The sequence below is a fragment of the Dreissena polymorpha genome, chromosome 15 (genome assembly GCF_020536995.1).
Source record: "Dreissena polymorpha isolate Duluth1 chromosome 15, UMN_Dpol_1.0, whole genome shotgun sequence".
Classification (NCBI taxonomy): Eukaryota; Metazoa; Mollusca; class Bivalvia; order Myida; family Dreissenidae; genus Dreissena; species Dreissena polymorpha.
The window spans coordinates 25,214,745-25,229,452 of NC_068369.1; the positions used below are offsets into that span (position 1 = coordinate 25,214,745).

The 14,708-nt window shown below is 33.8% G+C and overlaps 1 protein-coding gene across 5 annotated transcripts in view; it reads left to right on the top strand.

Annotated features, from left to right (window-relative positions):
* Positions 1–14,708, top strand: part of LOC127860377 (uncharacterized) — a 37,630-nt gene that overhangs the window by 14,008 nt on the left and 8,914 nt on the right. The window contains exons 1-5 of one of the 5 annotated variants that reach the window (XM_052398416.1): positions 148–305; positions 10,305–10,804; positions 11,107–11,568; positions 12,389–12,523; positions 12,704–12,961. In XM_052398416.1, coding sequence (XP_052254376.1) covers positions 10,318–10,804; positions 11,107–11,568; positions 12,389–12,523; positions 12,704–12,961 — 1,342 coding nt within the window. In that variant the 5' untranslated portion in view covers positions 148–305; positions 10,305–10,317. Of the gene's footprint in view, positions 1–146; positions 306–10,304; positions 10,805–11,106; positions 11,569–12,388; positions 12,962–14,708 lie in introns of those variants that run through there. The other 4 variants (XM_052398415.1, XM_052398413.1, XM_052398412.1 and 1 more) reach the window with 4 other exon arrangements.

Here is a 14,708-nt window from a genome sequence, read left to right on the forward strand (position 1 = left end):
TAAATATTCATTTAACCCCATGCATTATGTATTTAGAAACTCTCAAGTTTTTACCGTCATTCTAACAAGTTCTAAATATTTATGTGTGTACGTATCCTTAACCTATAGGTGACAAGTCTCTCGTCTGTGACCAGTCTATCTGCACTTTGGACCTGCGGAAAGTTTATTCGCCTTCCAGGAAGTACCGATTGAAATCACAGTTGGATAGAAAATCGATCCCTGTGATTACTAATTGACGTGAATTTCATTTAAATTTAAATCAGGTACATACTCGGGCCGTTCGTGGATGAATATTCACATAATTGGTAAGTTGTCTTGTTTTGCGGTAGATAAACGCGCTGTAGTTTGACACGCAGTCATACCTATTTGTTAAATTTTATATTAAATAGTCACTAATAATATATAAATCATATCGGGAACGTTTGCCTGCCTTTGGTTGTATGTGTTATTTTAATTGATGAATCATGGAGTGAATCTATTACTGTGTTGAGTTGATCGTATGCCATTTTTTTCTCCAGCGACTGATTAGCAAGGTGATTCATTCTTTCTGACGTAACTAGTGAAATGGTAAATTCTTCCTGTAATAATAAAATAAAACCAATACTTATTTTTTTAAATATTTTTGTACCGTTATATCTGAAACAATGTTTTATATTTTTCCTGCAAGTTTTACTTGAAAAAAAGAGTTTATCCTTATTATTGTTTTTACTTGAAACAGCTCTATTTAGTTCACTCAAATTGAGAAAATAATGTAGTAATATGATTCTTTTTTTATATAAATTTCTATTAACGGAAACCTTTCAAGTATATCTGTTTTCTTATTCATAAAACAATATTTTGTATTGTATCTTCTGCAACAGTAAATGTCAAATAAACATAAATGAAAATAAACAAATAGGTTTATAAATTAAGATGTACAAAGGTATACATGTCCAACAAATTTATAAAAATAGGCATTTACATAATATTATTAATTTTATATAGAATATATACACCTTTGATGTATTTAACACATTTATGCCTAGCGTCTAGAAAAAATACCTTGGCAAACAGCGCAGACCCTGATGAGACGCCGCATGATGTGGCGTCTCATCAGGGTCTGCGCTGTTTTCTTAAAGGAATTTCTGTAAGAAATATTCTAAATATAGAAATAAATATACTAGACATCTCTAATTTTTTTAATAAATTGATCCAATTTAGAAGGATGGGAGAGTCCATTAGACATAATAGGTTAAGTGTCCTACGTGTCAGGTATTTTAATAATTCGACCTTTGTAATCTTGGTAAGCTTGACCTCTACATCAGCATCAACATTATACTAAATCATACATATATAAAAAAAGTGTTCATAATATGTATATAATTTAATATCACTCTGGTAATATATTTTTGCTATTCGCATGTAATGCGTTTGATTTTTTAAATTGCCACTCTTTACCTAAATGTGTATGGATTTTACAGCATACTACAAAATATAGAACCGTTGCAGAAAGACTATAGATAGTGAGGAAAACTAGAATAAGGTGTTGGCTGGACGTAACCACTTCAAATGAACATTTAGATTTTCTTGACTCCGCTTTAAAAATTTAACTATTAATAAACAATGTCTTATTCGATTCGGTATGACCTCAAACCTAGTTAATCCCACATTCTATGAATCGGTAAATCCAAGTCCATAGCCACAATTGTGATCATGTGTCTTTTGTGACTATTGGCTAGTTTTGGAAACCCTTTTTATCACTGTTGAAGGTAACGACACATGAATAAAAATCGTATTATTGTTATAACTTAATAAGAAGTGGTTTTCTCCTCTTTATTTTTTTTTGACTTAATTATTTCATTTTATTTTCCCCGCCAAAGGCGGAGGGACATAAAATATGGGATCTCCGTCCGTCTGTCCCTCCGTCCGCCGTCTTCATTAAACTTGTTTAGGCCTACGTCTCGGAAACTATATAAGATGTCAACATAAAACAGCATAGGTGTATAGATATCAATAAGGAGAAGTGCCATGCTCAAAAACCATAACCCTTCACTTTTTAACAAGATTTATCGCCACTTGTATTTCTGTATGATTTACTTTTTCAGGGCTATATCTCAGATACCATGCAAGACTTCAACATGAAACTTCATGGTTGTATAGATATTAATGAGGTGAAGTGACATGCTCAAGAACCTAAACCCTTTACTTTCTTAAATAATAGTTATTGACCTTTGTTGTTGTTGTATGATGAAACTTTTCAGGACTTTATCTAATATGATACAGGACTTCAACATGAAACTTCGTGGGTATATAGATATCAATCAACAACAACGACATTTCTTTCGTCAATAAAGCTAAGTCAGGAGAGTTGCAAATCTTAAAGACAATTTTCATATACTTAATTATTGTTATGACTGTACCATATATCAAGGGAGCTGCACCCATATATAAACACAATTTATTTGGCGGGGGATATCATTTCAACGACTTTGCTTTTTTCTTGTATTGTATTGAAATTCGTTAAACAATAAATTATTACTCTCTGATTATACTCCTTTAATTGACGTTTCGGCATAATGCCTTTATCAAAACTTTTTTTATATATGTATGATTTAGTATAATGTTGATGCTGATGTAGAGGTCAAGCTTACCAACTGAGCATTAAATTATTGTTTGTTGTTCACGCGACTTGATCACATTTTGTCGGAATGCGAACTTTTATTTCGCGGACTCATAAAGTGACTGAAAAACGTAAATCCGTGACCGAAATAACATTTATGACGGAGACTTTCACATAATATACATGTTCGTTCAAGAATAATGGTTGTTAGAAATTGATGAAAATATAAAGAATTCCAATCGCGACACGATTGAATAATTTGGAGAGTTCTGTGTTATCGTTATATTGTGTGACCATACGTGGATTGAATATGTAATGTATCAAGTACATCGTTTTTCTTAGCAGCATGTGTAGCCGAATGGTTGCGGCACTTGACTTTTATTGCAAGGACAATCGCTCGAGTCCAGGTGGGGATAAAATAATTATGTCTTGAATTTTATTTTTGTTTAATACTTGTTTAGTACCAATGTTAACATTTATCAAGTGAAAGCATTAATGAAACAAATAGAAACCTGTCAAAATATATTAGCAAGCCCATTTAAAAGTGTTTGATGCAAGACATAAATTAATTGTTTCAAATGGTAGTGTATAATTGTTTAAAAAATATGTGTGCTAGTTTACATTTATAAAATGTATAAAAGTGTTACCTATGTGTGGATCTAAACTAAATGGAAGATAATTTAAACACCAAACGTATGACCTTAAGTTGTCACTTCGTTAATCATTGGCTCTTTGAAAAATAGTGTTAACCGAGTTTGATAATGCATCTTTTACATTTTCAGCATCGTATAACAATACGACCATGATTACATTTTGAGACATTTATGTTAATGAGAATAGTTTCATTTTCTGCAAAATGAGTCAGTTGTGTTAACATGTGCATACATCATTTACAATATTACATGTCAAAAGACTTCAACTGATTTGTTTATATTCAACATAGTGTATGGCTCGTGGAAGAATATAACAGATTTTCTGTTCTTTTAGTATTTGATAAAAGATGCATCACTGTTAAATACGTTATTATCACATCGCATGTGGTGACGTACTAACGTTTATTTTATATGCATACATAACATGTGCCGTTAGTGCTTAACATTTGTGAATTTTTGTAGGTTATTGAAATTTAATAATAGATTTATCTTTGGTAAGCCAATAAAAAAAGTGGACGAGAACGTTTTGCTTATCGGTCGAATAATTAATATGTCATGTTTCTACTTGTGCATATTTTTTACAATCGAAAAGCTACTTCGGTTATTCTGTATCCCATCACATGAGAAGGACTTCTTTGATTTGTTCATAAATGTTTTATATTGCTTTAAGTGCGAGTATGAACATTTAATACATTTACCTAAATGTAGTTAAAGCATAACAATATTGAAATTTATACTTTTTCCGTGAAGCTGTTGCATTTCGATTCCCTACGTCATCCGAGCATTTCCGTGTTTTGTCTTAATAAATGAGGAGCGCTCTGAAAAAAACGGGGTTTAATGCACATGTGGAAAGTGTCGTCCCAGATCAGCCTGTGCAGTCCACACAAGCTAATCAGGGACGACACTTTCCGCCTTTTTTCGTCCTTTTAACTAAAATACCATACAAGCGGAAAGTGTCCTCCCAGATTAGCCTGTGCAGCCTCCACAGGCTGGATATCACTTAATACAAGGTTGCAACACGATGAGAATGCAACTGTTATTAAAATATGATGTTTTGTAAATAAAAATCTTACATGGACGAACACAAACAAAACAGAATACATAAAAGGATATATCGGTACGATAATTTGTGCATGGGAGATGCGAGGTTAACACCTATTAGAAGTGATATATATTTTACATTCATAGTAACATAAATACACGTGTAGAAGCCGTTCAAGAACGGTATTTGAGTTTGAAAACTAGTTCATACACAAGGACAACGGAGAATATTATTTACTTTTTGCCTTTTGTTATACTATAAGATATGGTCATTTAGCTACATCTGATTGAGTTAATGACCAACGCCCCAAAATGTTCAACTTTAATTTCACGCTTGTTTAAGATAATACAAATACCTTAAGAAACGATACTCAAAACTTATCACCATTTCGAAGGTGTGTCTAATATTTATACAAGCTCTCGTGACTGTGAATATTTTATGACCTCGTGGTTTATGACCGCAAAAATATGTTAGTTGTGGGTCAATTTTATTGCAATGTTACAAGTTATCTTGGCTAGTAAATTAAGTTCGAAGTTTGTTAATGCCATCAATAAAGACACATTGATCGCCAAGGTAAATCTTATATTTGATCTTAAATATTAATGATATAGATATCGTTAGCATTTAAATGTCAAAGCATGTGCTTTACTGAGTTGTACACTTCAAACAAATATACTTTAGATTTATAAGTAATACGAATAAAGTACACATAAGCGAAATAGTGTAGTGTCAGTATTTGCGTAGTGTTTTGTAAGAAATAAAATGTTATTTAAAGGGGCATTTTCACGTTTGGGTAAATTGACAAAATTGGAAAAAAAGTTGTTTCAGATCGCAAATTTTCGTTTTAGTTATGATATTTGTGAGGAAACAGTAATACTGAACATTAACCATGCTCTAAAATAGCAATTATATGCATCTTTTGACGATTTAAAAACCCGAAATTTGGTCAGAATGTTTGTCTTGATAAAAACTGGGTTGGGATTGTATTTGGGTCATCTGGGGTCATGAACTAGGTAACTAGGTAAAAAAACTAGGTCACTAGGTCAAATAATAGAAAAAAACCTTGTATAGACATTAGAGGTCGCAGTTTTCAACCAATCTTTATGAAATTTGGTCAGAATTGTTATCTTGATGAAATCTGGGTTGGGATTGTATTTGGGTCATCTTGGGTCAAAAACTAGGTCGCTAGGTCAAATAATATTTAAAAAACCTTGTGTAGACAATAGAGGTCACAGTTTTCATCCAATCTTCATGAAATTTGGTCAGAATGTTTGTCTTGAAAAAATATGGGTTGTATTTGGGTCATCTGGGGTCAAAAACTAGGTCACTAGGTCAAATATTAGAAAAACCTTGTGTAGACAATTGAGGTCACAGTTTTCATCCGAGTCAGGTGAGCGATTCAGGGACGTCATGGCCCTCTTGTTTAAAGACATTATATTTTCTTTATTTCATCCGATATCGAATATTCGAACAACGTATTTATACAATAATCACAAAGCATGTTTAACAAAGAGAGAGTGGCATGATTTACAAAAATTGTAATCATGAATAAATATACAAACAACAATTCTTAATGCCATCATTTCAGCTGTTGTTAAATTTACAATATCACATACCAAAGTCGAAAGCGAAAGTTGGTGTATTATTTGTAAACTTATAAAGCTGTTCTCATTTGAAGTTTGTTATCTAAAACCAAATAGTAGATAAATATACAACAAATATTCGATTACCACACTATTTCACTATTATTGATAACTTAATATACTTTACATTAAACGAAAACGAAAATTTAAGGTAAAGTTAGGTTATCCCAATATCATCCTGAAAGTTGCATACAATTACAAAGAAACATTATAGTCGATTTTAAGCGAATGTATCATAATCAAGTTAAAAAAAATCACATATGAGTTTGAGTAAAACGAAATTGCTAAAAAGGTCAATTTCAGTTACTGTTAATTCAAGATACACTATATGTCTACTCATTGCCATTACTGGAACAATAATAAATTGCATAAATTTGCCCAGCCCGGTCTTTTCTCAGACCCTAACACATACTATAAATTGGGTGTTTGTCTTTACTAGTTTAAAATTGTATACATGCTAGGTACATACAGATCTTTAAAACGGTATCATGTGTTACACACGAACAAAGATGTATTTAGAGATTGCGTCACGATTGAAGGTGGAGTATTGTTACTTTTTGTGCGAGCCATTTGATAAACTTACAGCACAAAACGTGATTTAATTATTATTTATTCACGTTTAAATGTGTTGATATTTGATGTATACGTTAAATTAAATATATAGAGAGGTTGGTAATTTAGTATGAATACTATTATAGTTTTTATCTTCGAACTTTTGTAAAAATCATGGGGTCAAAGCTAACTACGCCCCTGTGGTGACATAATTGGTCCTACCATACAGATGAATTGTTTTTATATTAATAACTACAGTTGTTGTCTTTTAACTAAATTATATAAAATTAAAATATAAAAACGATGTCGCCTAAATAACTAAAATTTCTAAAGTAGTATTGCACTTAAATTGATTGTAGGTAGCCTTCACGCAGATCAATTGATTTGATACTATTGAAAGCAATACACGACAGTCACTCACTGGGGAAAACGCCAAACACAATTTAATTGTACATTCACTTTAAATGTCTACATGTTTAGGCACTATTAGGACCATACGTTTGACCTCTGGATCTACGTGTCTAGGCACTATTATGACCATACGTTTGACATCGGCGTTCACGTGTCTAGGAACTATTAGAACCATACGTTTGACCTCTGGTAAATGTTGCATATAAACCTCACACAATAATTATACATGGACAATCTTTAAAAAAATATATGCGTGTGTGAAACCGCGAAGCCCATGAGTTAAATACTTGGAATGCTGCACTGCCAAGAGGGCCTCTAAAAATTTGTAAAGCAAGGCCTTAATGAGCAAAGTAACCGCGTCGCAGGAGTCACATTTATAATATAATGAACACCTAGAAAAAAATAAATTTAGACATCTGTAAATATTGGTAGATAACATCGTTTACTGGTTCTCTACTAGGTTGTTCCATGTATATCCATGTAGTCAAAAGTAGCCCCAAACCCGGGGATTCTATATAATTACATATAATTAGGTAAGACCGGACCTACCAGAATCACTGGAGTAATGGCCCTTTGGTTATACATACTACAACTTGAATTTTGTTAAAAACATTTAAAAACCGTTAGGAATAGCCACCATTTCTATGGCTAAACACAAGAACTCAAAATTCAGGAAAGTGTGGACCAATTCGCGTCAAAACATGTGTCTTGGACACCTATTAAAGATTTTGACAAATTTTGAGTTCCAATTCAATTGCTTGTGAAATTTAGAAGTTTTTTACTCTACAAACGCATTTAATGTTTCTGTCATAAAATTCGCTAAGTTCAAGGGCACATAACTCAGGAACATGTAGATATATGGACATCACAAAGGTGCCCTGCACATAAACACTATTAGTTTTAATGTAATGGGTAGAGAAATATAGTAGTAGTTCACTCCACAAAATAATAAGTCTATCCTCATGCTATGAAATGGTTGATTGCAATGGTATCAAACATACAAACGCGATGATCTGTAGGCATGTAAACTGTATCATACACAACTACACTGCGTGCTGATGACATCGCTTAAGAAATGTGTGAGAAGTTTGCACCACACAATTATAACAAATAAATCAAATGTATTCAATATTCATATACTGTCTTTATTATGAGGTTTCTACCAAGCAACTTGTTAAAGAACATTTGAGTAACAACAAGATAAGTATTGATGCAAATCATCAAAGGGCGTCGGGAATTTCAGTGTAAAAGGCACTCAATGAATTCACATTTTTCTACTGTAAATATTAATATATTGGAAGATTATTTAAACAAAATAGAAAAATACTGGTATAACCATTATCTATGATTGTGTGTTATAACCCCTAAATAACCATTATCTATGATGTTGTGTTATAACTCCCAAATAACCATTATCTATGATTTTGTGTTGTAACCCCAAAATATTTCATAGTTCATATTTTTTACATTGATTTCCCTTTTTACTGGCATCCGTGTGCAGTTTTCATTAATGGAACAGAACTGTGTAGGTTTTAAAAAATCTGCTTCATCTTGTAAGCGTAATTTCATATTTTTCTCAACTTCAAGGGGTGATGATTCTGAACTTATTTTTACGTTGCTCATTTACGATAGGGGTTGAGTACTCATTGATATGAAAACTCTGTAAAAGTTTTAATATGTTTACGAACCCCCACCCCCCACCCCACCCTCTCACACATATATTTCATGGGTATAATAAAAACAAAAAATGGTTACAATAAAACAGTATATTAATTTAAACTAAAATGTCAACATCAAAACAAAAAGTTAACATAGAACACAAATACAATAATTTGATTCTACTGGGGCTCGAACCTTGGGCCTCACATGTGAAGCGAGCGTGTAACCACTACACTACGGAACCGCTTGAAAATCACCTTCTAACTAAGATATTAAAAAGCTATTAATAGTCGGTTTAAATGTAAACCCGGAAGTTTAAACGCTGGATAGTGAGTGGGGTTAAAGGTCCATACCAAAGGGTCCATACCACTGGCAAGATACGGGTCAGGCCTGCGGCCTTCTATATGTGGTTCTTAAAAAAAAACCTGTAGGAGGACTTGATAGTAATGAGACTGGGGTGCTGTGATGGTGCTCCTCATTGATAAGCGGCTGCTTCCTTTGTCAAGACTCATTATGACAATTAATAATACGTGTCGCGCTTCGCGCTCTATAGCGCCTTTATTAGTAACTAGGTGGTTGCTGTGATAGTGGAAAAAAGAAGTTTTTTTTTTTTTACAAAACCAGAAAGTTTCACCGGTTCGCGTATTTGCCCAGTCCCTGTGATCTTTTATTATTGCCCAGTCCCTGTGATCATTTATTAATTTAAAGAATTAGCTTTGCATTATTGGAAATAAATGTTGTAGTAAATGTAATAGGCACAAATGCATTACTTATTTACACTATTTTACACAAACAATCACCACTATGCAAGATATTCTGACAACAAAAATATATACATTGATCCGTAAAATAACTTCTCCTCCCATAAGCGAAAAAAAAGTATTACATACTAGTCTCCGCACTTCAGTGCGACGCCAATAATAAAGTCAGGATTTTCGTCTATAACAAATGAACATATCTTACCGTAAAGGTTTTGTAAATTTCAGGAAAGGTTGTGTTCTTTTTCATTAATCATCTAGTATTCTGAAGCACTGATGAAACAGGCGTAGTCTAAATGTCAAATAATTTAAGCAATTGTTTATGACTACTAAATTTCTTATATGTTAATGAATTTTAATTAAAATCACAACGCTCATGTTATTTCAAAATGTTAGCTGGCATAACTTTCGTCTGCAAAATGTTAGGTAGAAAATCATATCGGTATTACGTTGAACTTGTATTCACACAATATTATGCGTTCTATTTAGCCGCTAGCAGCATTTACCTTCAATAATTTCAATACGTGCTTTTTTCACACAACGGAGGGCGTCTATAAGGAGAATTCAGTTCTAAATTGGTATTTTTAAGTTGTAAGTACTCACCTAAATAAACGATATGGCTTGTTAAGAATGACGACAACCGTGACCATATTTATAAAATAGGAATTGCTTTTGGCTATTACAACTATGGATGATTGGATGAACGTCCAATAACTTGTTTTAGCATATTTGGTCGTGGTCAGGTTCAAATGAGAGGTGGGGTAGTAAATAGAACTAAAAAAGCATTTTCAAATGATTGTGTTATTATTCGAATTGAATATTACAAACATTTTCACATTAAGTTGAATTATTAATTATTTTTAATTGAAGTGAATCAACCCATAAGCACAACCTCATAAGAAAATAAACATTAATATTGCTCGGAGAAAGTAACATATAAGGGACACATTAGGTTAAATTAATTTCAATACCATTCTTATGCTTCAGTAAAATCAGCCGGATGGAAAGGAAAAATAAAAATTTAGACAGAGGACGGGGAAAGCAAGAACGACATGATAGCAGAGATAATCGTAGCAGACATGATGGCGACAAAGACAGAGAGCGTGATTGCATGGGACGCGTTAGCAATCGCAGAGAGAGATATGCAAGTAACAGTAGCTCAAATAGTTCAAGTAGTGATAGTGAAGATAACGTATTACGCGGCAGTCATGACAGAAAATTCAAAAGACATCCAGAATATGACAGACAACATAGCAGAAACAGTCAAGACGACAACGATGAACGGAAAAACCAAAGTCGCGACACACGCTACAGTCTTGATCAAGATTCGAGACGTGTAAGCACAGATAAAGATCCGTCCAGTAAAAAAAAGAAGCAAAGTGACCGCCCACCAAGCCGAGGCTCCATAGGAGACAGGCCAGCGCCATCTAACAAACGACAGAATGGTAGAAGCGGACAAAACGCAAGCAACATAACTGATAGAACTGGTAAAGTAACTGCCCAAGATTATACTGTATAATTTTTATAAATGGTTATCAACAAATGATAATGTTATTTATATTGTTTGTTTTTAATTCATTTTTACTTTAAGATATTGTTCCCGGTTAATTAAATCGAGGTAAGCAATGAGTCTGTTTGAAACACACATCGTTTTTAAACGAAGTTTTCTGATATTTTAACGGATCAGAAATCAATTCAACAATATCCACAAACAGAAAATTCAAAAATATAAATGAATGCAGATATTGGTATTTATTGCAACATTTATTCATAAAGTATATGTATTTAGACAAAGGGCGAGAAAAGCAAGAACGACGTGATAGCAGAGATAATCGTAGCAGACATGATGGCGGCAAAAAAAGAGAGCGTGATTGCATGGGACGCGATAGCAATCGCAGAGAAAGATATGCAAGTAAAAGTAGCTCAACTAGTTCAGGTAGTGATAGTGAAGATACCGAATTACGCGGCAGTCATGACAGAAAAGACAAACGACATCCAGAATATGACAGACAACATAGTAGAAACAGTCGAGACGACAACGATGAACGGAACAGCCTTAGTCGCGACACAAGCTACAGTCTTGATCAAGATTCGAGACGTGTAAGCACAGATAAAGATCAGTCCAGTAATAAAAAGAAGCAAAGTGACCGCCCACCAAGCCGAGGCTCCATAGGCGACAGGCCAGCTCCATCTAACAAACGACGGAATGGTAGAAGCGGACAAAACGCAAACAACATAACTGATAGAACTGGTAAAGTAAATCCCCAAGAATATACTTTATAATTTTCTAAATGGCCGTCAACAAATGATAATGTTATTTATATTGTTTGTTTTTAAATAATATTTACTTTAAAGGGGCCTTTTCACAGATTTTGGCATTTGTTTAACTTATTCATTAAATGCTTTATATTGATAAATGTAAACATTGGATCGTAAAGGCTCCAGTAAAAAATCAAGAAAAACAAAATAAAAAAAGGAAAAGAACATTGCCCGGAGCAGGTTTCGAACCAGTGACCCCTGGAGTCCTGCCAGAGTCCTGAAGTAAAAACGCATTAGCCTACTGAGCTATTCCGCCGAATACACATTCTTGACGTATTTTATACCTTATATAAGCAATCTTCGTAGTTTCACAAAATTTAACGACAAAAACAGAACTCTCCAAATTATTCAATCGTTTCGCGTTGCAACGCTTTATAATTTTTAGGTTTTAAAATCGTCAAAAGATGCATATAATGGCTATATTAGAGCATGGTTATTGTTCAGTATTACTGTTTCCTCACAAATATCATAACTAAAACGAAAACTTACGAATCTGAAACAACTTTTTTCAATTTTGTCAATTTACCAAAGCGTGAAAAGATCCCTTTAAGATATTGTTCCCGGTTAATTAAACCGAGGTAAGAAATGTGTCTAATTGAAACACACATCGTTTTTAAACGAAGTTTTCTGATATTTTAACGGATCAGAAATCAATTCAACAATATCCACAAACAGAAAATTCAAAAATATAAATAATTGCAGATATTGGTATTCATTGCAAAATGTATTCATAAAGTATATTTTATTTTCAGATTCAGGCCAGTACAGACCCACAGGTGCTGTCCATCAACAACAGCAATCACCCCACAATTTACCCGCAGCTCAACAGCAACAATCAACGTTCAATATGCCTCCAGCACAACAACAACAACACTCCCCGTACCTTCTGCCCACCCCACCACAAGAACAATCTCCGTACAATCTGCCTACCCCAAAACAACAACAATCCCCGTACAATGAGCCTTCACCACCACAACAACAATCCCTGTACAATTTGCCTTCACCACCACAACAACAATATCCGCACAATTTACCTACACCACAACAACAACAATCCCTGTACAATATGCCCCCAACTCTACACCAACAATCCCCGTACAATATGCCTCCAACTCAACAACAAAATTCACCGTACAATATGCATCAACATCAACAACAGCAATATCCGCACACTATGGCTTATCCTCAACAACATTCCCCGTACAATATGCCTACACTACAACAACAACCTGCGTTAGCGGCTTTTGCGAGTGGCCCGACTCCACACCCGGTTTTTGCGAATGGCCCACCTCCACAACAACATACGAACCAGTTTGTTGGTAACGGTAAGAGTAAATTTAATTATTTTTATTAGATATTAAGCAACCTAAATTCAACACAAACGAGGGAGTTTAATATTATGGAAATGCTATAGGAATCAAATGATCAAATACGTGCCTAGTAATTTCATGTTTGTAATCGCGCAACTGGACACTGTTAGCCAAGACTATACACGACTGTTCAAGCGCATAAGTGTTTGTTTACCTCTGTTCTACGCAAACTGGAGGTCGTGTTAATAAACAGCCACCTGACTCGTAAACCATAAATAATTATATTTTGAATCGCAAATTCATATGTTGCGGGAATCATCTGTTCACATGGCAAAAGTTTACATGGCGTAATGAAACTCCTGGTGCTTTGCCCTCGCAACGGAATCTTTTAATAAATATTGGCTTTACAATGATTTTCTCGTAGAATAAACAGAGAAATTAAGATATTATTAAAAACATCTATTGAGCCATTACAAATACTCAGTTTAACTAAGTTTTCGTACATTATAAAATAACAATGTTTTCGTGACCGAAAATTTAGATACGCAGAATTTGTCCATAAAGTAAATATCGGAACTTTCGGGACATCATGTTAATATAGTGGCAATAATCCAACTCCCAGCTGTTGACCAGCCGGGTCGCTGAGAGCTGCAATTGGTAACGAGATTTGTTCATGGAAACGTGTCGCCCGGAATCAAGGCGGCACTTTTATCTGTATTATTAGCAATATAAACTATTTTCTGGCATAATTAAACACCAACGCATTACATAAATCAACTTATCATTACCAATAATAATGATAGTAATTCAAAGTTTCAAACACGTTAATGGGTCATGCAAATGTGTAATGTTTTTGCAAGAGAAAAAGCCGAGTATTCCGAATTCGAAAATACGCTTATTGATTATCTCCGAAATCCTCCGCGAGATAGATCTCGTCTCTAATCAACCAATCGTTATACACCGACTTCCTCCGGAAACTCCGTAAGATATATCGAATCGTCTATTCAAAACTTCGGCTTTCGGTTTGATAACGGTTTTTATGTCCCCCCAGTTTATACTGGGAGACATATTGTTTTTGCCCTGTCTGTTTGTTGGTTTGCGTCAAACTTTAACAGTGGTCATAACTTTTGCAATATTGAAGATAGCAACTTGATATTTGGCATGCGTGTGTATCTCATGGAGCTGCACATTTTGAGTGGTGAAAGGTCAAGGTCATCCTTCAAGGTCAAAGGGCAAATATATGGGAGGGACATAGTGTTTTACAAACACATCTTGTAATGTTAAGTTTTTGTTTTGAGTATTTCTCCACAAATGAATCGCCAATTGATGTCGATTTTAATAATACAAATTCAAATAATTTATCCTGTCAGTAAGCTTATTATGATAACATTGTTAGCTCTTTCATCGTTGTCTTTAAAACGTTCATATTTAGTGCAATACACCTGGAGTATGTGTGTCGCATTTGAGATTTTAAGCATGAGCATTTTGTCTAAGATAGCTTAATTTATATTGCTAAACAGGCATTAACAGGCATTTACCAACAAAAAAAATATTTTCAAAAAGTTTGATATTTTCATAATTAATACTAAATGACAGCAAACAGTTGTTCTACAGATTATTCAAAACAAAACTCTAAATATAATTTATAGATATTGTTGATCGCGGTGTTACCTGATTGAAAACACGTGAAATATCTGGTAAAGACAATTTTAATACAGTATACAATTCTGAACATTCCGAAAAAAAAATTATAGTTTCTCTT